The sequence below is a fragment of the Prionailurus bengalensis genome, chromosome C1, assembly GCF_016509475.1.
Source record: "Prionailurus bengalensis isolate Pbe53 chromosome C1, Fcat_Pben_1.1_paternal_pri, whole genome shotgun sequence".
Classification (NCBI taxonomy): domain Eukaryota; kingdom Metazoa; phylum Chordata; class Mammalia; order Carnivora; family Felidae; genus Prionailurus; species Prionailurus bengalensis.
Window position 1 is genome coordinate 303,947 of NC_057345.1, and position 23,899 is coordinate 327,845.

The window sequence follows — 23,899 nt, forward strand, 5'->3', positions numbered from 1 at the left end:
CCCAGCACCACTGGTCAAAGAGACCATCCTTGGCACATTGTTGAAAATCAGTTGATCAGATATGTATGGGTTTATTTCTATTCAATTCTATTCCATTGGTGGGTGTGTCTGTCCTGATGCCGGTGCCACACTGTTTTGATTGCTGCCACTTCATTCATTCTATGAATGTGTTGCGATACACTACCTGGTTTTCATTTGTAGAAACACTCCTGCATTTCTGGCATAAATCACACCCAGACATGGTATATTATCCTTTAAATACGCTGCTGGATTTAGTTCACTAGTACTTCATTGAGTATTTTTGTGTCTACACACATAAGCAATACTGGTCTGTAGCACTCTCTTGTATGTTTGTCTGGTTTCAGATGTATTTCTTTCTCTTCTATTTTTGGAAAGCTTGTGAAGGATTAGTGTAAATTCTTTAAATGTCTGGAATAACTCACCAGTGAAGTCACCTGGTCCTGGGCTTTTCTTTGTGGAAAGGTTTTTTATGACCAACTCAACTTTTACTTGTTATAGGTTATTCATATTTTCTGATTCTTACTGCATCAAGCTTGTTAGTTGGTCTTTCTAAGAGCTTGTCCATTTCTTTCAAGTTATCTAATTTGCTTGGAATACAACTGTTCATAGTGTTCTACAAACAATTATAATCCTTTTTATAATCATTTTCATCTCTGTGTAAGGTCTTTCTTTCTTGATTTTAGTAATTTGAGTCTTCTCTCCATTTTCTTGGCCAGTCTAAGAGTTTATCAATTTGGTCCATCTTTTTAATGAACCAGCTTTGGGGTTCATTTATTTTTTTTCTGCTGTTTTCTTTTTTTTTTTTTTAATTTTTTTTTCAACGTTTATTTATTTTTGGGACAGAGAGAGACAGAGCATGTACGGGGGAGGGGCAGAGAGAGAGGGAGACACAGAATCGGAAACAGGCTCCAGGCTCTGAGCCATCAGCCCAGAGCCTGACGCGGGGCTGGAACTCACGGACCGCGAGATCGTGACCTGGCTGAAGTCGGACGCTTAACCGACTGCGCCACCCAGGCGCCCCTTTTCTGCTGTTTTCTATTCTCTCTTCCATGTGTAGTCACTCTGATCTTTATTTCCTTCCTTCTGCTTTTTTTTTTTAATGTTTATTTATTTTTGAGAGAGAGAGAGAGATTTTTTTTTTTTCAACGTTTATTTATTTTTGGGACAGAGAGAGGCAGAGCATGAATGGGGGAGGGGCAGAGAGAGAGGGAGACACAGAATCGGAAACAGGCTCCAGCCTCTGAGCCATCAGCCCAGAGCCTGACGCGGGGCTCGAACTCACGGACCGCGAGATCGTGACCTGGCTGAAGTCGGGCGCTTAACCGACTGCGCCACCCAGGCGCCCCTTTTCTGCTGTTTTCTATTCTCTCTTCCATGTGTAGTCACTCTGATCTTTATTTCCTTCCTTCTGCTTTTTTTTTTTTAATGTTTATTTATTTTTGAGAGAGAGAGAGAGAGAGAGAAACAGCATGAGTGGGGGAGGGTCAGAAAGAGAGGGAGACACAGAACCTGAAGCAGGCTCCAGGCTCTGGGTTGTCAATACAGAGCCTGACACGGGGTTCGAACCCATGAACTGTGAGATCATGACCTGAGCTGAAGTTGGACACTTAACCGACTGAGCCACCCAGATGCTCCTCCTTCTGCTTGTTTTGGATTTTTATCTTCTTTTTCTAGTTTATTAAGGTTGAAGAGATCTCAATCTTAAGGTTGACTTGAGATCTTTCTTCTGGTTTTATATAGGTGTTTACAGCCATAAATTTCCCTCTGAGCACTGATTTTACTGAATTTCATAAAATTTTGTATGTTCTCTTTTCATTTCATCTGTCACTAAAGAGTGTGTTGTTTAATTTCCACATATTTGTGAATTTTCCAATTTTCTTTCTCTTGTTGGTTTTTAATTTCATTCCATTGTTGTCAGAGAACATACTTTTATGATTTGAATCCTTTAATAATTCCTGGAACTTGCTTTATGTCCTAACATACTGTCTACCCTGGAGAGTGTTCCATGTGCACTTGAGAAGAATGTACATTCTGCTGTTGTGGATGGAGTATTCTATAGACGTCTCCGACAGGGTTACTTGATTTGTAGTGTTGTTCAAGTCTTCCATCTACTTGTTCTTCTAGCTAAATGTTCTATCCATCATTGAAAGTGGGGTATTCCAGTCTCCAACCATTATTATTGAATCGTCTGTTTTGCCCTTCAATTCTGTTTTTGCTTCATGTATGTTGAGGCTCTGTTGCTAGGTGTATGTATGTTTATAACTATTACATCTTCTTGTTCTATCCTTATACAGTGTCCTTGCCTTTCTCTGGTATCAATTTTTGTCTTAAAATCTATTTTCTCTGATATCAGTATAGCCATGTCAGCTCTCTGATACTGTTTGCATGATATATCTCTTTCCATCCTTTCACTTTCAACCTGTGTCTCTGAATCTAAAGTGAGTCTCTTATAAACAGTATATCAAGGGTTTTTTAATGCATTCTGACAATCTCTCCAGTTTAATTGGAAAGTTTAATCCATTTACATTTGATATAATCACTGATAAGGTAGGATTTACATCTTATATTTTTATATTTATTTTTTATATGTCATATCTTTTTTGCTTCTCAATTCCTCCATTACTGCCTCATTTAGCATTAAATACATATTTCCTAGTGCACAATTTCTAGTGTCATTTCTTTTACTATATATTTTTGAATTATCTTCTTTGTTGTTTCCCTGAAGATTAATATTAACATCTTAATTTACAACAATTTCGTTTGGATTAATACCAAGCTAATTTCAATAGTATTAAAAAAAAAAACCCCTATTGTTCCTACATAGTTCTTTACATCCCTTGATGCTGTTATTCTCACAAATTACAGCTCTATATCTAGCAAAACTATTCTTCAAAAAACAAGATTTTAAAAACCAGAAGTTATCACTAGTAGAACTGCCCTATGGTCCTTCAGGCTGAAATGAAAGGACTCTAGACAGTAGCTTGACTTCACAAGAAATAAAGAGCACTCTCATAAAGGTAACTACATAGTTAAATGTAAAAGGCCATATTAATGTATTTTTTGGTAATTACTTTTTTTCTCTTATTTAAAAAACAACTAAATAAAGCAGTAATTCTAAATCTGTGTTGATGGGCACACATTAGCATTTGAATGTGTCATCCCACTGCCTTCTGGAATCCATGGTTTCTGATGAGAAGTTGGCTGTCAATCCTATTAAGCACCCTTGTGACTCATCACTTTTCTCTTGATTTCAATATTCTCTTTTTGTCTTTAGAAAGTTTGCTTATGGTACGGAGGGAGGATCTCTGAGTTTTTCCGAACTGGAGCTCACTGACCTGCTTGAGTGCGTAGACTTTTTTTTAAATCAAATTTGGGAAGTTTTTTTACCATTATTTCTTCAACTATTTTTCCTGCCTCATACTGCCTTCTCCTTCTGGGACTCCCGTTATGTGTGTTGGCTTGATGGTGTCCTACAAGTCTCTGTAGCTTTTTTTTTTTCATTCCCTTTTTTCTGTTCCTTGGACTAAATGATCTCAACTGACCTATCTTCAACCAACTCAAATCTACTGTTAAGCCCCTCTAGTGAATTTCATTTTTCAGTTACTATACTTTTAAACTCCCATATCTCTGTATGTTTCCTTTTATAACTTCGGTCTCTTCACTGATATGCTCTATTTGGTAAGACATCATTCTCCTATTTTCCTTTAGTTCTTTCCAAGTGAGGTCTTTTGGTGGGGAGGGGGAAGGAGCAGAGAGATCACAACAAACAGCTACAATTCTTTGCAAGTCAGGTCCATTCTGCTACCTCCAGTACTGAGAATGCAGACTTTTTTCGAGGCTAGCACTGAGCTGGGAAGTAGAGGATAAAACCAGGTCAAGTTAAAATGCTACAAAGCTTGCTGTTCTTACCAAGATTCAAGATTTTTCTTTCCTGTGCAGTCCTCAGGTTGCTTCAAGCCTTTGGTTAATTTCCAGAGCTCTTAAAAAGTTGATTCTGATGATTTTCTTTGCCAAGTTTTTTGCTTTTTTGTTTGTTTGTTTGTTTGTTTTGGTGGCTTCTATGGAGTGGCTTATTTTCAGATGTCCTTCCTCTGCCATTTTTGCTGATATCCTCCTTGCCTCCCTTGAACCCACTCCAGTGAGGCTTCTCTAGTGTGTCACTGAAATACTCATTGAAGTCGGCAGTGACCTCCTTGTTGCCAAACCCAGGGGTCAATTCCCAGTCCTTTTCTTCTCTCATCTGCCCGCCAGTTTGGACACAACTGCTCACCCCCTGGTGCTCTACCCCTATGGCTTCCAGGACTTCGCCTGCTCCCTCTTGGCCCCTTGTGCTGCTCCCCTGCCCCCCATCCTAACTATTGGTCTCTTGAGGTCCAGAGCCCTGCTTTTTATCTGCACCCATTGGGATGAAGTCTCCTAGCTCCACAATTAAACATCTGGCCCTGGTCCTTCTCCTGAGCCGTAGATCCCAGGGCCTGTCCCACCCATCAGCAAGCTCCTAAATATCTCAGACTCCATGGTCCTCCTCTTCTCAACTGATGGGGACTCCATCCTTCCAGAATCTCAGACCAAACCCTTAGGGATAACTATTTCCACAGCTCATAACCCATTCATAAACCAATCAAGTTAGCTCCACCTCAAAATGTGTTCAGAATCCAACCCACCACCTCTACCTGCCCAAGCCACCCGAATTATTCCAACAACTTCCTCATGGCTTCTCCATTTCTCTCAGCATAGCAGCCAATAGATCCTATTAGGTCATGAATCAGTTGTGCCCCTCCTGTGCCCCGCCTTCCAACAGCTCTGATTCTAGCATGAAAGGTAACGTCTTCCCATGCCCCCACAATGTGACCGGCACCACTCGGGACTCATTTCCTGCTGCCCGCCCCCCAGCTTGCTCCAACCACAGCAGTCTCACTCTGTCCCCCCAACACCTCAGGCTCCCACTTACAGCTGTTCTTACCGCAAATTCCCCATGCCGTACCCCCAGACCCTGTGCTCAGTCCGCTCACTATCTCCTCAATGAGGCCCAACACACCATACCTCTTTTTACAGCCATCCCCCCAGAAGCCCCGATCCCTAACAGTTTCGTTTTCTTCATCAGCACTTATTGCTTGATGTGCTGCACAAAATATACAGTGATTCATGTGCCACATTTGCCTCCTGTCACCATTACTGTGAGTGATCTGCCCAAAGCTGTCCTCAGCCTTGAACCCCCATACCTGCCATGCGGGAGGAGCTCCACATGTTTGCTGAAGGAGTAAACTAAGAGTGAATGAGTTTCTAGCTGTGAGTCTGTGACTCCGTATGCAAGTGTGGGCGGTGTGGCTGTGCAGGAAGGACACCTGGCGGGAGCACAGGTGAGGGCACAGACGGGAAGGCAGGTGAGGGGTGTCTGCGGTCCCAGGCCTGGGAGATGTAAGCACGGGCGACATCCGGTCACCGCCTCCCTGCCCCCATCCACAGAAGCGGATGCAGCAGATCATGGCTCACTGCTTCCAGGCTGTCAAGTCCAAGCTGCAATGCAAGCTGGGCTACTTCGACCTCATTGGCTGTGACTTCTTGATCGACGAAAACTTCAAGGTACTGCCGAGGTTTCCCAGGGTGAATGGGGCTCGGTAGGCAGGTGGAAGGAGGCAGGGGCCTCTGTGTACACCCTGACCACCCAGGCAAGCCCGTGGGGTGGAGCCTACAGTCAGACTCCCCCACCCGCTGCCAAGATCCTGAAGTGGGGCAGCCCTCAAGGCCAGACCCTCAGACCCTCAGAGTCTTAGCTCCTTGGAAAATAGGAGGAGTGAGGCCACAGAAAAGAAGTGACAGGCCAGGATCACAAGACTAAAGGGGACCGGGGCTTCAGCCTCCTGTTGGCCAAGCGTTGGTGGGGAGGGACGCTAACCAGGGGTGCCTGCAGGTGTGGCTGCTGGAGATGAACTCCAACCCCGCCCTGCACACCAACTGTGAAGTCCTGAAGGAGGTGATCCCGGGCGTGGTCACGGAAACCCTGGGTGAGGCCCCTGTGCAGCCCCCAGAGCCCTCGAACCGGCTCCTCGCGGCTTGCCCCGCCTGGGATGCGCCACCCCACCCGCCCCCCAAATTCAGAAGCCCGCGCCCAGCTCTCGAACCTCCGGAGGGCCTGCGTGGAAACCTCACGCCCCACAGAAAAAAAGGCGTCCGTGCCGAGCCTCCCGACACGCCTCATCCCCGCCTGGGTCCCGTCCCTCACCACCCACCCCCTCCCCCCCCCCCCCCCCCCCCCCCCCCGCCGGCACGACCTCAGCCCTGCCACCGCGAGGTCGGGGACCCTGAGCCCGCGTCCCGCTCCCCTGTCTCCCCCAGACCTGGCGCTCGAGACCTTCCAGAAGAGCCTGCGCGGCCAGAAGATGCTGCCTCTGCTGTCCCAGCGCCACTTCGTGCTCCTGCACGACGGCGAGGCCGACCTCTGGCCGCGCCCCGGGGGCTCCCGGGGCGCCCTGCGCGCGCCGCCCCCGCTCCGCGCCGCCCCGCGGCCAGGCGCGCGCACGCCCGCACCACCCCGGGGGCCCGGCGGCGCGCACGCGCGGCCCCGACCCCCGGGCCGCGGCCCCGACGGCGGCACCCAGAGCCGGGAGCCCGGGGCCGAGCGGCCGCGAGAGGGAGCGGGGGGCCCGGCGCGGGAGCCGTCCCCGGGGCTGGCGGAGGAGGAGCGCAAGAGCGCGGGCCATCGCGGCTCCTAGCGGGCGGGCCAGCGGCGCCCTCTGGGACCTATAAAGGCTACTTTGTTACCAACGGCCCGTGCTGCGGGTCAGGTGGCCCCAGGCCTCCCCGACGCTCGCTCCCCAAGGCGCTCCCATGGGGGCTTCTCTGCCGCATTGCTGGGCCCTGTGCTTGGAGGCCGAGGGTGGAGGGATGCGGAGGTGTTGTCCTACTGGAAGGGGGATGAGCTCCCCACAGCTTCCTGCTCTGCCCTGGGGCGGGGCGGGGGGGGGGGGGGCTGCCTCTGTCGCGGGGAAGCCCGCAGGTCCAGGGCTCCTCCACATCACCCTGTGTCCCTCACAGACCAGGACTTTCCCGAAGTCCCACAACCCGCATGAGCCCTACTGCCTGGCTCTGTGATCCCCAGGAAAGGATCCGGATCCCCAAGCAAAGGAGGGCTTGCTCAAAGCCCAGATCGTTCCACAGAGGCGGCCCCAAGGGGGCCTGCCCAGGCACAGCTCCTTTCTGGGCCAAGAAGGTACCCGGGCTCTGCCCTCTCCACCACCTCCACGGGCCCTAACTTCCCTGCAGGCCTGGAGCTGCAGAGGCCCAGAGGACAAGGCCGTGGGGGAGGGGGCACAGCCATGGCAGGACAGCCCTGAAGGACGTGCTGAGCCGGCACTGGCCCTACCCCGGCCGGTCCATGAATGGCCTCAGGTGTTCCCGTTCCCCATGGACCCAGACCTCAGGTTGGGGGGGGGGGGGGAGGAGGGGGGGATTCAGGGCCTCTGATGTGTCCAAGCCCCCTACGACCACTAAGTGTCCAGGTCCAGCCATAATCCCCTCTCCACCCCCGTCCCCCAGCCACTCGCACCCTCCCCAGTCCAGATCTCAGGGTCGGGGCAGCCCCACCCCGGCTTGCACACCTCACCTCCTCACTGCTCCCTCTCACGCACCCTGCCGTCACCTCTCCATGGTTACCACCAAGTCCCAAAGGCCCTCCTCCTGACCCGCGGGGTCAGGGACTGCTGGAACCCATTCTCGCCTCTGCATTGGAGTGCTGGTGGGACCTGGGGTCCACAGGGGTCTGCGGGCCAGCCTCCGCTCCCGAGGAGGGCGGGTCCATTCCCAGGGAAGGGGAGCTGCAGAACCACTAGAGGGCGCTGTGCACCGCTGTGTCTCAGGCCAGGGAGCTGAGAAAAGCCAGCCCGGTCTGGCCAGTCACAGCCCACCCACCGCACCCCTGCTCTCCCAAGGCACCCTGCCGCACCCCCTCATCTTGCTGCTGTGCCCTGGATTACAGGGTCCCCAGACAAAAGTCAAGAAGCACACACTTGTCCCCATGTGCCTGGGGTCCAGGCACCCTAACTCCCCCTCCCAGCTTGTCTGGTGGTCACTCTGTGAGGGGCCAAGCTCAGCCTACTGCCTGCTGTGGCCCCAAGGCCGGAAGGCAAGAAAACCTGCCTCTGTGTGGGGGTGGGAGTGCAGGGGCCTCCTGGGTGGGCTGAGTACACCCAGGTCTTTGGGGTCGGGGCCATGTCCCCTGCTAGCATCCAGGCCACCACCCGGCACAGCCGTGTCACTGCAGAGTCCCTTCCTGATACCCCCCGGGGCCTCTGTACCTCATGTCCCAGCTCACAGGCCTCTCCCACCCCTTCCTCGCATGAATGGCATCCACCCTGCAAGCTCACAGGTCCTCTGCCCCCCACATCGTGCCGTGGTTCTCCGTGTGGCCCGACAGTGCTATCCCAGAGCATTCCCACGCTCCTCAGCCGCCACACTGGGGCTGCCTCGCTTGTCAGCATGGCATTCAGAGTAGCCTGAGGCCTCCGTGACATGCTTGCTTCCCTGGCCCTGAGTGGGGGCAAAGTGAAGGGAAGTGCACATTGGCAGAATGGCCCGCCCTGTGTGGACCGAGCCCCCTCCTCGGGCTTCCCCAAAGGCCTGACCCCCTGCTGCTCTGGGGTCCCTGGCACCCCCCGCAAGAGCCCAAATGTCAATAAAGAGACTTTCTCAAGAACACTGCTATTTGTTCATCCCCCAGGAGTGACGGCCGTACTCTGCCCCCCATCTGGACCTTCCCCTGGCCCCAGCCAGCTCACGTTGGGCCCCGAAGTGCCCTTGCCAGCCCGAACTATCTGGGCCGCCAGGGAGAGGGAGGCCTGAGTATCTGGAGGTCCCAGGTGCATCCGAATATTCAAAGCACATGATGGGCAGCAGGCACTAAAGGGGCCCAGACCCCTGCAGAGGCTTGAGGGGCTGGCCGCAGCAGCATGGAAGGGATAGCGTACCCAGTGCCTGGGGCAGGGCTGCCCCACCATGGCTGGAGTCTGTAATTCAAGGTGAATATGGGCTCCTAAAAGCCGAGTGTCTATCTCTCCCCCACCCTGCCGTCCCCTAGGCCTCCACCTTCCCCCACACTCGATCCCTCCGTCTCCCTCTCTGCGCCTCCAGGGATGAGTCCTGGGGCCCTGCTGGTGGGTGTGGAACCCCCACCACCCCTGCATCCTCCACCGGCTGAGCACCTTCCGTCAGCCGTGTGTCTATTTCAGCCAAAGATCCCATGGAGCCCCCCCATACACCCCCCAAGCCCATCCCCCGTGCCCGCATATACCCCCCAAGCCTGTCTCCATGGAATGTGTGTCTGGGAAAAGGGTCTGGAGCAGCCCTGGCCTGAATCAGCACCTCTGTTCCCAAAGCTTCCTGGAAACACGACGCATGAGTGTGGGAGTGGCCATCTCTCCACTTCGGCCACAGGGCCACAGGGGTAGCCCCTCCAGGACCTGGTCCTTTTCTGACCTCGAACTCAGCCCCACTGGAGGCAGCGTGGCTTGCTCCCAAATGCTCAGGAAACCGCGGCTGGGGGAGGAGGGAGGGAGAGGGATGGCCCCAGGTCCTGGGCAAAGCTCCTGGGTGGGCGTACCTGGCACCAGGGACCTTATCTTCTCAACAGGTGCACATCCCAGCAACTGGGGGCAGCCAGGGACCCCTGCCTCTGGATAGCTCCCTGCAGCTGCCCGAGGGCCGAGGCTGAGAGGGGCCAGTGTCCAGTTCCATGTCAGATGTGTCCCCACCCCTCTGTCTAGCTGAGTCCAGATCTTAGTAAAGGGCGAGGCAGGGGCCTTTTCCAGCAAGGGGAGGGGAGGGGACCAGGTAGGGAGCTGCTGTGGCCGGAAGCACTTCTGGGAACCAAGGGCGGCCTGCAGGCCCTTATCTGAGGTTGGAGAGACAATGTGGACTGCTACCCCAGGGGGAGGAGCTGCGGTTTTCCGGAACAGCTGGAGAGCTGCTCCTGTGGGTGGGGGTTTCCAGGGGAAGCAGTGAGGGGCCTGGAGCAGAGTCTCATAGTGGGGTTTCTCTCGGGGCTTGGTGGCCCAGAAGATCAGGCGATCTGGCAGGCTCTGCTGGTGGGCACATTCCTGTCCCCATCCCAGGAAGCTGGGCCGAGTGGGAGGGGGACAGGAGCCTGTCACCAGCCCCTTAGCTCAGCAGCAGCCCCCCACCCCTTTCCCCACGCTGCCCTGGGCACTTCCCCCTCCCCCACTGCCCATCCACAGTTCCATCCCTAGAACTTGGATTTGCCCAGTCCTCTCCTACCTGAGCCCCCCCGATGGTGGCTTTTGCACACCTATGCCCCGGGGTCTCTGCCTGCCCGTCCAGCCCCTGTGCCCCCAAGGCCCTGCACAGAACCTTTCACCAAAGAGTTGTCCTGTAAGCCGCAGAGACGGAGCCCTTCCGTATGCCCACTTCCTGCTCTGTCTTCTGAGCTGGGGTGTCTCAGGGCCAAGCGAGGCTTGCTGATTGATCATGGGGTTCTGGGGGCGCCAAGGAGGGAGGGGGGCAGGAGTGGGCAGATGGATCTGGGGTGAGAGACAGGGGGTATCTGTGCGAGGGGCGGTGGGGGAGAGGCGGACACAAGGGGGCAAATCCAGCACCCACAAGCGTTCCTCTGGGCCCCCCCAAAGCCCTAAGATCTTCAGGGCCAGACCCCTTCTGCCCAGCCCCCAGGCCAGGCCTCACGCTCCCACCCTCTTGTGCTGCTGCTGCTTGAATCCAGCACCCTCCCCATACTCCGCCTGGGCCTCGGAATCTCCCACCCTGCTCTGTGCCGCCCCCATGCTGACGTTGGGGCGCTGTTGCCTCACACAGTGGGGGGGCCCCCACACGGAGTTTCCATGCTGAGTCAGCGACCAGAGAGGCCCCTCAGAACCTGTCAGTCAGGAACGTCCATGACTGCAGACGACCTGAGTACCCCCCCCCACCACCACCACCCTCATGGGAATAGGTGAGCCGGGGCCGGGGAACCCTTTGCCCCAGGGTAGCCTGAACCAGCACCTCGGGAGGGTCTAGGACAGCCGTGAGCACCCCATGTGCCCCACCTGTGGGGACGGGGCAGTCAGGTGACCCAAGTGACAAGAGCAAGCCCAGAGGAGAGCTAGCTTCCCGAAGCAGGGTGGGGGAGAGTTTGGCAGGGCAGGAGGCCTGGCTTGGAGAGAGAACCGGAGGGGGGTAGGGGTGGGGGTGGCCAGCAGGTCCCAGAGAAGTCTGTAGAGGGCCTCCTGGGACACACCCGACTTGGCCAGCACCGTACCTCCCGCTGTCCCCTGACATCTGGCCAGTGCCCCTGCATTCTCTCACTTATTAGCTAATTCACCCGGATCCTCACCTGGACTGGGGCTCCCGGGGAGTGCCCGGGGTCTGGGAGCCAGCGGGCACGGAGAGCATGAGTGTTTCCCGTGTGAGTAAATCACGAAGGACTTGTCCACGCCCCTCCTTCCACGGGGAGGAGTGGGCTTCGCCATGCTGGGGTGCAGCGGGGTGGGGGTGATGCCCCCGGGCGCGATCCATGCAGATCTCTCCACCACCTTCTTGCCGTGAGCTGGGTGCACCCGGCCCACTGCCCATTGGGTTTGAGTGGGGGTGAGGGCACTCTCCTGGGCAGCATGCAGGTAGGAAGGGGGTGTCAGGGAGCTGGAGCATCGGGACTCCGGGCAGGTGGCCAAATGCGCTGGCACCTGAAGGCGCTGCTGCTGAGACCAGCCTCCACTGGCCCGCCTGCCGCACCCTGGACAGTTGTGCCAAGGAACCCTTATCGGCCTCGCCCGGCAGCTCCTGCCAGGAGGCCCGGAGAAGGCAGCTCACCTCACTGGGTGGGGGCCTGGGACCACACCCCGGAGGGAGAGGGATCTCAGCAGGTGGTAAAGGCAGGCCTCGGGGCTTGGAGATGGGGAGGGGGCCAAAGGCAGGCCACTCCAGGGCTGCCCTCCCAGCCACGAGGTGTGGGTGTAGAAACTGACCCCGCCCTGGACTCGGGCCGGAATGACAGAGACAGGCACCCCACAGAAGCCAGCAGGCTGTGTGACCGGCCCAGAGTCTGGGGCAGCAGTGGCCCAGAGACTGGACACAGAACCCAGCTGTCCCAAAGTGCCAGGCTGACTACCAGGGGAGGGGTTTTGGACAGGGCAGCAAAGAGGCACAGAGGGCAAGTGTCCATCATGGTGCCCCTCCTCCGGGAAGCCTTCCAAGCCCCACGGCCCCTGCTAAGTGCTCGTGCCTGGGACTGGAAAGGCCCCACCCCCAGCCCTGCCTAGGCTGGAAGGCGACTGAGGGTACTGGTAGGGGAGGCCTCGTCTCCCTGTCCCCCCATCCCCGATCACGTCCACTCAGGTCACTGGACAAGTGTTTATTGAGCACTGCCTGTAGCTAGGTCCTGCACTGGGCATGGCCTCCTGTCCTGGGAGCCAGGGGCCCAGAGACCCCACCCCAACAGGGCCAGCAAGGGAGGGAGGGAGGCAGACGTGGCTGTGTCTGTATCTCCCGTGGGGTCTGGCCACGGCTGCTGCCTCTTCTGCATGGTCTGGGGGACCGGTCACTGTCACCACGCACACCCACTTCCGCCATCGAGGGGAGCAGGGCCGGGCCCGGAGCTGGGGTCCCACAGCAGGGTGCAGAGCTCTTGCTCCCGAGAGTCAGCCCTGGGCAGCCTCCCGGGAAGGTCTGGCTCTGGGTCCGCTGTGGCAGAGGACAGCCAGGCCTCACACCCACAGGTCCCTCAGCTGGCCCTTGTCCTCAGACAGCTGCTCCCCGCGCTCCTCCTCGGGGAACTGGCAGCTGCAGGCGTCTTCGGCTGGCGGCCGTGCCTCCAGCAGCGGCTGGGTCTCTGCAGAGGGACTTTGGTCAACGGGCAAGCCAAGGGCCCACCTCTCCCTCCCGAGGGCACAACCGACCTGGGGGCCACATGCGCTGCCTCCTCAGCTGCCAGATGTGCAGGCCAAGCTGGGCTGCAGTCAGGACCAGGATGCAGGCGGCCACGGTGAGGAGGACGATGGTCAGGGGGTCGTGCGGCTCAGTGGGCAGCGGCCCCAGGCTACATACGGCATTGTGTGTTTTGTTCCCAGAGAACATTGTGGGAAGCCCAAACTGGGAGCAGCTGGGACACATGGACACACAGAGCCCTCAGTCAGCGCTTGGCCACCAGAGCAGCCCCTCTGCATGGCCGCTGTCCTCTGAGTGTGGGGGGGTCACCATACCAGGAAGGACCGGAGATGCCCCTCCCTCAGGGACTTCCCAGCCACCTGAAGGTCCCACCAGCACTCACTCTGACCAGGGTTTGCAGCGGCCCTCACGGCCCCCAGAGAAGGTCCCTGTGGCACAGTCAACACACTCAAAGCCGAAATTGAAATTCCCTGCAGACAGACAGACAGCCGGGGTTTGCTGGGGTAGATGCGATGGGACCCATCTGGGGCCACAGCAGAATGACCCACACACTCCTTACCCATTGGACAGAGGCCTCTGAGGCCTACAAGACTAGGACCTGGCATAAATCAACGCCCACGTGTGCCCCATTCCAGGCATCTGTCGGGGAGGCAGACTTGGGGGACCCCAAGGCTGTGACCCTGAGCTGAGTGGAGGTCCCCGGGGCAATCTGGGAGAGGAGACTGTGTGGTGCTTGGCCAGAGGGGAGGGGAAGGGCCCGCCCACTGGAGGCTGGTGGGGGGCAGGGGGTTGGAAGCAGAGACCAAGCAAAACCCAGGAGGGACCTTGTGCTGGGTCCAGTAGCCTGGAGGGCGAGAGGCCAGTGAGGGTCCCAGAGAAAGGAGGTGAGGCTCCCGCCCCAGTTGGCCCTGGACCCTGCCCTACCCACCTCACAACGCCCCAGGCGCCAAGAGGATCTGGGCTGCTCCCTCCAGGAAAAGGGTTGACCCCCTTTTGCAGGGCAACAGGGGGCAGGCCAAGCACATGCTCAGGGGAGGTGTGGGACTGGGGCATAGTCAGAGCCAGGGCCCGAGGGCCAGACAGACCCTGGACACCCCCACCCCCACCCACATCCTCTCTGAGGAGCACCCTCTCTCTGGATGAAGAAACCCGGGCTGTGACGGGGAAGGACACCCCCCCCCCCCCCGTCCCCGGAGCCGCGTGCGTGCTTGGGGCTCATATCTGGGCTCCGCCAGTGAGCAGCGGAGCAGCCCCACCCACACAGGCTTTGCAGGACCGGAGACGCCGGTGCCTGCCTGCCTGCCCAGAGGACACGTCTGTACCCTCCACACACGTGTGTTCCTTCTACACCCACACGCCACTTGTGCACAGCTGCTCCCGTGAGCTGTGGCTCGGCCCTGCTCAAACCCCCTGACCTGCTCCGGCCACAGTTGCTGGGACTTACCACGTGGCTGCGCCTCCTGGCCGGGCGGGCAGGGGTGGTGTTTGCAGGTGTCACACTGGGGGTCTCCACAGTGGAACTCCGGCTGGACACATGTGCAGTCCCCCTCGGGACAAACCTCCTCAGCTGAGCGAGAGAGGGGCCAGCCCTCTTAGCAGCTGGGCCAAGCGCCTCCCTCCCCAGGACTCCCCCCAGGCCCCGCAGGGGGAACCCTTAGGCAGTCCCGGGGGGCAGAGGGCACCTGTCTGGGAGCCAGGACCCCAGTTGGGTCCAGCTGTCTCCCTCCTTCCTAGGCACCCAGCTCCCCCACCCGTGTGACTTGGCTGTGTCCCCCACTGCCCTGAGGCTGCTCTTGCCCAGGGTGGCTGTGACTTGGCAGGAGAACAGAACATGTCCCTGCAGGACAAGGGAGTCATCTGGGGGACCTACGCCCCCTCCTCTTTCCATCCTGCACGGGCCCCAGCTGCCATAGCCCTTGAGGCAGGCTGCCTGTCCCTGCCTGCCACACTGAGACGCGGGGCCCTCAGACTCCCCTTCTCAGCCCCCAAGATCTACCAGGGTGATACTCTGGGGGTGTTTTCCCTGCAATATTTGTCCCCAGACTGCCACCTTCCACTTGCCCCTCACCCATACAGGTAGGTCTGGGGCAGAACAGTGCTGCAATCCTGACCTGGGCAGAAAGCCGCCAGGGCGATGGGCGGGGGCTCGCTGTCCACGCAGTAGGAGCTGGGACAGCCTTCCTCCGCCTTGGGACCCAAGACGCCCCTTGAGGAAGGCTCTCCCGCCCATAGCCCCGGACTCCGCCTTTGGGCCACTGGCCTGAGCTGAGCTCCTCTCCGCCACACGCCCCCTCACCCATTCCCCTGGGACCGAGGGCTCTGGACCCGGAAGGGGTGCCCACCGCCCCTCCCAGGCCGAGGCTGAGCACAGGGAGGGGGCGCGGCGCGGCCGCCTTCCGAGACGAGACGGGCTCCCCGCGCCTTACCCGCGGAGCACAGGCGACAGCAGCGCGCGTCCGTCCCGGCTCCTCGCAGCAGGCGGCCGGGGCCGCAGCTCGGACCCGAGGGGCGCTCGCCCAGGCCGAGCGCGCAGAGCAGCGCCACGCCGCACAGGGCCACGCGCGCGCCCCTCGCCCCCATGGCCCCCGCCGCCCCACCGAGCTGCGGGATTTTAGGGGATGCGCCCCGCCACGCCCCCATCCGGACACGCCCAGACCCCGCCCGCGGCCCCCGGGCATCGGCCGCGAAGCAGGGAGGGCACAGAACCGGTGCCCACCAGGACCGCCCCGACCCCTGGCAACTCAGAATTCCAGGGGCGAGCGGAGCACAGCGGATGGGAGGGGGCGGGGTGTCAAACTACTCCGTGCGACCCCAGTGGTGGCCGCGCGTCATTACAGCTTTGCCCAAACCACAGAGCACAGCAGCGAGCGACCCTTTGTAGACCAGGCACCCTGGGAGACCATGCCGTGTCCCTGGCGGCCAGAGATGGCCCCTGGTGGGGGGGGGGGGGGACGATGGTGGGGGCCGGGGCACGTGGGAATCTCTGCAGCTGCGCCTCAGTTTTCTGTGAACCTGAAACTGCTCTAAGTAATAATTTTTTTAAGTCAACTGGGCCCAGCTGTATCTCAAGGAGGTGGAGAGCCCAACCTCACAGGGCGGGGCTGGGGACCTCCAGGAGATTCAGGCTCAGCGGTGACCTTGGGGGTTCCTAAGTGTTCATGCCCTTTGGTCCGGGAATTCCTACCCAGAAACTAAATATGCTGCCAAATGTGTGAGTGCTGAGGGGGGCATGGAACACAGCCAACACCCCCAACTATGTCTGGGGCAGGACCGGAGGGGGGAAGGTCAGAAATGTTTGCTGTTCAGGGGCGCCTGGGTGGCTCGGTTGGTTGAGGGCCGCCTTTTATTTCGGCTCAGGTCATGATCTCACGCCGTGCAGTGTGGAGCCGGCTTGGGGTCCTCTCTCTCCCACTATCTCCGACCCTCCCCGCTCCAATAAATAAATAAACATTTAAAAACATGTTTTCTATTCAAAACCTGCAGTCTGTCAGGTCTGTAGGGAGAGATGTAGGCAGGAAGGGTGGGTGACAGATGCAGGTGACACAGGTAGACTGGTGCAGGGACCCCCCCCCCCCGAAGGGTGGTCTGGCCAGGGACTGCTCCCTCTCTGTGCCCCCTCCACACCTGGCTTCATCCCCTACCCTGGATCCAACTTCCTCAGGAGGGCTCTGTGGGCTTTTAAAGATCACATCCTCAGGGCGCCTGGGTGGCTCAGTAGGTTGGGCATCAGACTTCAACTCAGGTGACGATCTCGCGGTTTGTGAGTTCGACCTCTGCGTCGGGCTCTGTGTTGACAGCTGAGAGCCTGGAGCCTGCTTCGGATTCTGCGTCTCCCTCTCTCTCTGCTCCTCTCCCCCTCTCAAAAATAAACATAAAAAAATTTTTTTAATAAAATAAAAAATAAAGATCTCCTCCAACCACCAGAGAGCGTAGGATGAAGTCCCTTGGCATCCGGGCCCCAGAGACCTACCAGCTCACCGGTCCTTAGCACACAGCCCAATACCGAGAGGCCCCTCACTTTCCAGGGATCAGGACACCCACACACACACACTTTCTAGGGATCAAGACAAGACCCCTCACTTGGCCAAGAAGGTCTGACTGGGCTCCAGATGCACACGGTGTCGTCTTACAACACACACACACACACACACACACGCACGCACACACATACGCACACGCATGCACACACGCACAGACACACACACACCTGGACCCTGGACTGCTGCTGTGCGGACATCTTGCTCATGACTTAGAGCCCCCAGGGAAGCCCCCTCACACCTCCCCACCCAAGGACCTCTTTGGATCTTGGGAGAGGTTGCTGGCAAGGAGAGGTCTGGGCATGGATTGAGCCTCCGGTCACTTGAAGTTCTGGGTCAGAGGTGGCCTGCTCAGGTCACAGCTCTAACTGCTGGGCCCATTCGTATCCAGACCTCTCCAGACAAATCTGGTCCTCCTGGAAGTGGGTGGAGGGGCAGCCCCTGACGGAGCTCTCGAACCACAGAGAACACAGCCTCCAGCTCACTGTCCCTTGTCTCTCTGAGCCTCGGCTTCCCCGTGTGGCACAGAGGGGTTCTGGGGCCCTGCCTCCTTACTGTAAGCCCCCCTGGAAAGCTCAGCCGTGTTTCCCAGCCCTCCAGCTGAGTCTCGGCAGGGAAGCGGTGAAGACTTCTGAGAATTCTGGGGAGGGGGGATCGGGAATGTGCTCCACGGGCTGTAGGTGTGCTGGTAGCTGTGACATAAGCCTTTGAGACTGCACCTGCCACCTGGCCCGAGGGAAATGACAGGAATTAGCAACTTGTGACCCAACTGTTCAAGTCCCAGGATGCACAGCCCCTCCCCAGACGGTCAGGCAGGGTCCTGCAGGGAAGGGAGGGGCTCCGGGCTGAGGTAAGGCCCGCCCTCTCTAAGGAGCCCTGAGATCTCCGCTCAGCTCCTAGACGAGACGGGTCCAAGCGCTGGCCATTGCCGGACACCAGGTAAAGGTGCTCCAAGTACAGAATGGGGCAGCTCCTTCGTCCACTGGTCATTTCAAAGACCTGAGGGGTCCCGTCTGTGGCAGCGCAGGGTCACCCCGTTTCCGCTAAGCGGCCCAGGCAAATACAGTGAACACCCACAAACTCAGTTGGCCTGTGCCATGCATCAGCTGGTCCTTCCGGAAGCAAGGGCAGAGAAACTTCTGGAAGCAGTTTATTGGGGGGGAGGGGTGAAGGTGGGCTGGCCAGGAGGAGCTCTGTGCAGAAAATGTCCACTGGGGGCGCCTGGGTGGCGCAGTCGGTTAAGCGTCCGACTTCAGCCAGGTCACGATCTCGCGGTCCGGGAGTTCGAGCCCCGCGTCAGGCTCTGGGCTGATGGCTCAGAGCCTGGAGCCAGTTTCCGATTCTGTGTCTCCCTCTCTCTCTGCCCCTCCCCCGTTCATGCTCTGTCTCTCTCTGTCCCAAAAATAAATAAACGTTGAAAAAAAAAATTAAAAAAAAAAAAAAGAAAAGAAAATGTCCACTGGAGGGGCCCGAGTGGGAGAAGAAGGATCTTCCGTGGCTACCAGCCACAGCAGCACAAAAATCAAAGGGCCTAGATTACATCATGCCCACGGGATGGTGGCTTATGAGCAAGCCCCCTCAAAAGGCACGAGTGACATCAGCAAAATGTCAGTGCCTGCGTCTGCTTTCTCGTTCCAGCCCCTCCGGAAGCCCCCACCCCCCACCCCTAGCCACAGGCTGCGTGGATGAGTAGAGTTTCTGTAACTGGGCAGTGCGGCGAGAGATGATCTTTATCTGCTCGTCTGCGTTTTCCAATCCTTTATGAGCAGCTCGCCACCTTTCTGCACAATCACCTGTTCCAACCGACACGGTGACCCCTGTTCCTGTCAGCAGAGGGCCCTTTAAGGAGGCAGGCAGTAACCAGAAGGGGGTGGGTGGTGGTGGTGTGGAGATGGGAATCTCAAAGCCACTGGCACCTGTACCCACAGCGGCCCGGATGGGGAGCCAGGCGGGGGCGTGGAGGAGGGGCCGTGTGGGAGAAGGAAGCTGGGGACGCACCAGTCGCCGTGCTGAGCGTGTGCCTTTGGGGCTTGTGGGAGGTACCAGCTCAACACCCAGGCTCGGGGGTCAGGCAGGGCCTGGGGTAGATGGAGGCTGGGGTTTTTCAGCAGACGGGCAGGGGGTGAGGGGTCGGAGAGTTGTGCTCAGGGTCAGTGTGGCAGCAAAGAGAAGCTGAGTCTGTCCACCTTCCCATCCGATGGCAGAGCTGGGGCAGCCAGGCAAGCGAAGGGCGTCCCGGGTGTGCGAGGGGGGGAAGAGCGGGGAGGTGTGGAGAGGAAGCCCTGGGCCCCAAGGATCTGGCCCCTCCACCAGCCCCACAGCACTTTTCCATAGCCTCCATGCTGTCCTGGGGACGCCTGATCCCCAAATCAATGGTGTGGATTTGCTGTCTGTTGGAGGGCACGGTTTACATTGGTTTGTTCCCTGCTGAGTCCCACGCCTATGGGGACTCGGTGCTGATGAACAAGGGACGGCCCTGTCTCCCCTTGGCGGTGTTCGGGCCAGGGCGGGAGCACTGGGAGATTTGAAGACAGGCTGAACGGGCCTTTGGGGTGACCTTGGGGAGAAAGATGGCCCAGGAAACAAGGAGGGTTGGTGGCCAGAGCTGAGGCTCTGCCAAAACCAGGGCTCGGAGTCACCTGCTGGCTGCGGGACGCCCCGCAGCCATGAAGGACATTCGCTCTGTGGCCTGGCGCCCCAGCGGGAGGGCCCCATGGTACCGGAAGGCACGCTGAGGTCAGTGGCACTGTGCCGTCGATGGGCATTTGGACAGCCGGCCACCGTGCAGTCCGCCCCTCCAGAAGCCTCTCGTTCCCCACAGTGCTGCTGCGGGGACCCACTCGCAGGTCTGGCAGGGCAGGGGGTTTTAGAGGCCTCGAGAAAGAGCTCTCTCCTTCAGGGGAACACATAAACCCGAAGGGTCGCTCTCAAAAGTCCCCTTGGGGACCAGGGCCTCAGGCCTCCTACTTGCTCCCATTAGCACTGGGGGGGCCTCGGGCCCACTCACCCAGGTTTAGGGTCTGGGGGGAGCAGCTCCTGAATTCCCCCCACAAGCTGCTGGGTTGTCCAAGCCCCACCCCCAGGACGCTCATTTAGGCCTCCACGTCCCACCACGGGTGCTGGGACGTGCCCAGAGAAGGATGAGGGCGGGGGTCCTGGGGTCTCTGGGCAGTCGGCTTGAGCCCCCTCTCCAGCCAGAGGTGGGCACAGCCCCAGCCCCCGCCCCACCCCACCCCCACCGCACGTGTGCAGCCCCCAGACCACCAGTGCCTGCTCAGAGACCACATGTGCCAGTGTCATTTATTGGGGGGGGGGGGCACCACCCTGGGCGGGGAGTATGCACAGCATACATAGCAGAGCCCTGGGTGTCAGCCCAGGAGCACCTAAAACGGCGCGGGGTGGCAGGGTGGGTGGTGGGAAGGTGGGATGTGGCGGCCCGTGCTTGGGGGTGCCCCACGGCCCCTCAATGTCTAGCAGACCCTCTGGGCCCCTGGCCTGGCCGCTCAGATCTTGGCCAGGGTGGAGTTGGCATCGGCATGCTCCTCTTGGATGGGGGTCCGGAAGCTATTTCCACCTGGGGAGGAGGAGAGGGGGGGAGGTGGGCAACGGCCCCACCCCTTCGGGAAGCCGTCTGGGCTGGGGACACACTGCGCACTCACCGGGGGGTAGCCGCCAGGCTCTGTGGTGCAGGAGCAGGGCCAGTGCGGCCGCCACCGGGGCAAGCAGGCCCAGGCCCAGGCCCAGGACCGCGGCCAGCTGGGGACCTGTGGGGAGGCGGGGCCTGCTGGGGTTGGGGCCACCAGAGGAAGCAGTCCACCCGCCCCAGGAGGACCCCAATGAGGGCAGAGGGCGTCTCTACCCCATCCTCCCCCAGCCCCCTTCTTTTTTGGACTGGGGGGAGGGCCCTGCTGGGGCAAGGCCAGGCCCCCTTACCCCTGGGGGGCTCTGCAGGGGGTGTGAAGGGCTCCTGTGAGGTCCTAGGCCAGGCTGTGGTGGGCTGGGTGGTAGGGGGCCGGACTGGGGGGCCCTGGGTCTCCCAAGGCGTGGTGGCTGGGGGGCTCCTGTCCTCACACACGGCATCTGAGCCTTGGCTGGCCGGCCGCAGCGTGCGCTTTCCCGCCAAGGTGCAGCTGAGAAGGGCAGGGGGTGTGGATCAGGCCACAGGTCTGTACCACCACCTCCCCTGACTCCTGCCAGACTGACGGGATGGGCCCAGCACTGAGACAGGACCGGGGGATGTGGGGAGCAGCTGGGGACCCACACTGGATCACCGTGTGGGCCGCCAAAGACCTGCCCAGGCCCCTCACCGCCCCCCCCCCGGGGGGCCTCACACCCTGCAGGGTCTCCAAGGCCACCTGCTCACACCCTCACTCCCCATTTCCCCTCCCTCTGCTCCCCACAGTCTCCTCCCAGCCGGCTCCAGCCCAATGTTGCCCTCTCACACCACCGGCTTGTTCGTCTCTTCCTGCCCCCACCACGGAGCCCCCAGCTACAACGGACTGGTCTCATAAACCCCCAGGGCCTGGGAAAGAGTCTCACACACTCCTCACTCCGGCCCAGCAGCCAGGCTGGTGGAGGAGGCTGGACCCGGGGCTGAGCAGGCAGGCAGGGGCCATGGTGGGGCCAGGGTCATGGGCCATGAGGAGCAGGAGTCATGAGGGGACCGGGCCATTTGTCAGGGCAGCAGGAGCCAGGAGCACCCCACCCCCAGCCGGCAGCTTCCTGCTCCCAGGCCTGGCCCCTTGATCCCCAGGCCCCCAGGACACTCACTTGGTCCAGGGCTTGCAAGCCTGGTCATCACCTGGGGAGAAATGTCCCGGTGGGCACGGGGCACAGTCTGCAACAAAGACAAGGACAATCTCAGTCCATCTCCTGCCACCTCAGGGACCTGGACGCTGCAGCCACTGGGGGCTGGTCCTGGAGGGCTAGGCGCTCACCTACCGTGCCCTCCGGAAGCCCCTCCCTGCCCACATCCACCCACTGGCCAGGACCCGGTGCCCCGCCCCACCCCCTTCTGGGCACCAGTTTGTTGGGGGAAAGGAACGTGGTGGCAGGACTGGGATGGGGGTACAGGGGAAGTGAGAGCGTGCGATATGGAAGACATGCTTCTTTTACAGCTCCTGAGGCCCCCCCAGGCACGTGACCCCGGCCTCTCACACACACACTGCCCCCCACCCTGCTCGGGGCTCACCGCACACACTGCCCCCCCACTCCGGGCTCACCAACTCCGCGATCGTAACCGTCCTGGGGCTCAGTGCCTGGCCTGCAGCGGCAGACGGTGTCCTGCGTGGGTGTGCATCTCTGCTTGGGCTCGCTCCCACTTCCTGTGGGGGGGGGGGGTCAGGTGAGGCAGGCACAGCTGGCAGGGATGCAGAGAGGCCGGAGGACAGAAGCCGAGGGTCCCCGGACCAGCAGCCCCACACACAGCCCCTGGAGGCCATATTCCTCTGGCCCTTAGGGCATCCGGTGGCCGCGGCAGCCTCCCTTCCCACCTTCCCTCAGGCCTGCACCAGGACCCTACATGGCCCTTGGATCCAGGTCTCGTCACCCCAAAGGCCACCTGGCAGGCACATGCACCTCCCTGACTCCGCGTGGCCTCAGCCCCCCCGGGAGGAGGACGGTTCTCCTTGGGGACCTCCGTGGTGTGGCAGCCCCACTGTGGTTTGGGGTTTGTTTCTGTGGCGCTGGGGGCCTCACGAGAGCGCTGGGCGGGGCGACGGGACGCAGGTGGGGGGCCAGGGGCCAGGGCCGGGGTGGCGCTCACTCTGGTTGCACTGTGTGCAGGGCTTGCAAGGCTCGTAGTTCACGGCCTCATTGTAGAAGCCGGACGCGCACTGGAGGCACTTGGTGTCCTGGTCACCGCTGCAGCGACTCTCCATCCCATAACCTGCAGGACGAGGAGGGTGGACTCAGCCTGCCCAGCCTCTGGCCCGGCCACTGTCCTGAGTCCCCTAGTCCGTGACACCTGTGTCCCAGGACCCCATCTGCACATCCCTGTGTCCCAGGCCCCCGATTTCTATCTCCCTCTCCCCATTCCTCACCCCGTGTCTCCCATCCCCATGTCCCTCGTCCCCATGCCCCTGTCCCCCTTTCCCCATGCCTCCATCCCTATGGTCCTTGTCCCCTTGTCCCCATGTCCCTGTCCCCCTTTCCCCCTCCCCGATCCCCGTGTCTCCATCCCTATGGTCCTTGTCCCCTTGTCCCCATGCCCCTGTCCCCCTTTCCCCCTCCCCGATCCCCGTGTCTCCATCCCCATGGCCCTTGTCCCCATGTCCCCATGTCCCAGGTCTCCATGTCCCCTCATCCCCATGCCCCCACAGGCATCCCTCCCCAGTTCTGTGGCCAGACCACTCACCTGGTGGGCACTCGCTACAGCACCTGCCGTCTTTGGGGTAGGTGTTCCCGACACAGTGGAGCGCGGCCGCGGTGCCCAGCACAAGCCCCAGGAGCTGGACAGCTGAGTGAGGCGCCCTGGGCCGCTGAGCCCCCACAACCACCCTCATCTCTGCCCGGTGCAGGAGTCTGGGGTTTTTCCTTGCAGGATGTGGCTATAAGGGCTGCGGGGGAGGGGTGGGGAGGGAGGGAGGAGGAGGGGACCAGGAGGAAGGAGGCCCAGGAAGGGCTGGCGACCCCTGACCCGGGCTGGTGGCAGGAAGGCAGCCTGTCTGGGATGTGGGCTTCTCTTCTGCCCCGGGGCCCGGCCCCCATCCCCTCAACGACACCTACTAACCTCAGGCTCAGCCAGCTGGCAGCTGGGCACCAGCCCAGACCCCTCCTGCAGCATGCAGACAGACCCCGGGGCCAAAGTGCGGCCCCACAGCCCCCTGGCCCCTGCCAGGCCCATCCGGTCTACACCCACCCCCCCGACACGGGACCCCTCTGGCTCCCATCTCACCAGGGAAGCGGGGCACCCTGGATGCCTTCCGGCCCTGCTCTGCCCACTCAAGCCACTT

The 23,899-nt window shown here is 59.6% G+C and overlaps 3 protein-coding genes across 3 annotated transcripts in view; 1 reads left to right on the forward strand and 2 right to left on the reverse strand.

The window, feature by feature from the left end:
- The window catches only part of TTLL10 (tubulin tyrosine ligase like 10), a 60,642-nt gene extending 51,929 nt beyond the window's left edge, over positions 1-8,713 (forward strand). The window contains exons 14-16 of the mRNA XM_043573495.1: positions 5,488-5,604; positions 5,933-6,026; positions 6,358-8,713. Of these exons, the coding sequence (XP_043429430.1) occupies positions 5,488-5,604; positions 5,933-6,026; positions 6,358-6,734 (588 nt within the window). The 3' untranslated portion in view covers positions 6,735-8,713. The remainder of the gene's footprint in view (positions 1-5,487; positions 5,605-5,932; positions 6,027-6,357) is intronic.
- A 3,893-nt stretch (positions 8,714-12,606) lies between these two features.
- On the reverse strand, positions 12,607-15,794 carry TNFRSF18 (TNF receptor superfamily member 18). Its single transcript, XM_043573380.1, has 5 exons — positions 15,336-15,794; positions 14,354-14,476; positions 13,292-13,379; positions 12,921-13,123; positions 12,607-12,853 (listed from the first exon to the last, which is right to left on the reverse strand). The coding sequence occupies exons 1-5, from the start codon at positions 15,547-15,549 to the stop codon at positions 12,729-12,731; spliced, it is 753 nt and encodes a 250-aa protein (XP_043429315.1). The 5' UTR covers positions 15,550-15,794; the 3' UTR covers positions 12,607-12,728.
- A 4,438-nt stretch (positions 15,795-20,232) lies between these two features.
- TNFRSF4 (TNF receptor superfamily member 4) lies at positions 20,233-23,490 on the reverse strand. The gene is made up of 7 exons (XM_043573381.1): positions 23,302-23,490; positions 22,711-22,833; positions 22,169-22,270; positions 21,717-21,783; positions 20,880-21,076; positions 20,606-20,710; positions 20,233-20,520 (listed from the first exon to the last, which is right to left on the reverse strand). Exons 1-7 carry the CDS (start codon positions 23,447-23,449, stop codon positions 20,450-20,452), a joined length of 813 nt encoding a protein of 270 aa, XP_043429316.1. The 5' UTR covers positions 23,450-23,490; the 3' UTR covers positions 20,233-20,449.
- Positions 23,491-23,899: the final 409 nt, after the last annotated feature.

Bases quoted from the DNA above. Each gene is read 5' to 3' on its own strand.
- TNFRSF18 (XM_043573380.1), bottom strand. From the start codon at position 15,549: ATGGGGGCGTGGCGGGGCGCATCCCCTAAAATCCCGCAGCTCGGTGGG. The intron at 13,380-14,353 runs GTAAGTCCCAGC...GTCTGTCTGCAG, and splicing joins CCAGGAGGCGCAGCCACGTG to GGAATTTCAATTTCGGCTTT. The intron at 12,854-12,920 runs GTCGGTTGTGCC...GTCCCTCTGCAG, and splicing joins GCAGCGCATGTGGCCCCCAG to AGACCCAGCCGCTGCTGGAG.
- TNFRSF4 (XM_043573381.1), bottom strand. From the start codon at position 23,449: ATGAGGGTGGTTGTGGGGGCTCAGCGGCCCAGGGCGCCTCACTCAGCT. The intron at 22,834-23,301 runs GTGAGTGGTCTG...CTCGTCCTGCAG, and splicing joins CTGTAGCGAGTGCCCACCAG to GTTATGGGATGGAGAGTCGC. The intron at 20,521-20,605 runs GTGAGTGCGCAG...CCTCCTCCCCAG, and splicing joins AGCCTGGCGGCTACCCCCCG to GTGGAAATAGCTTCCGGACC.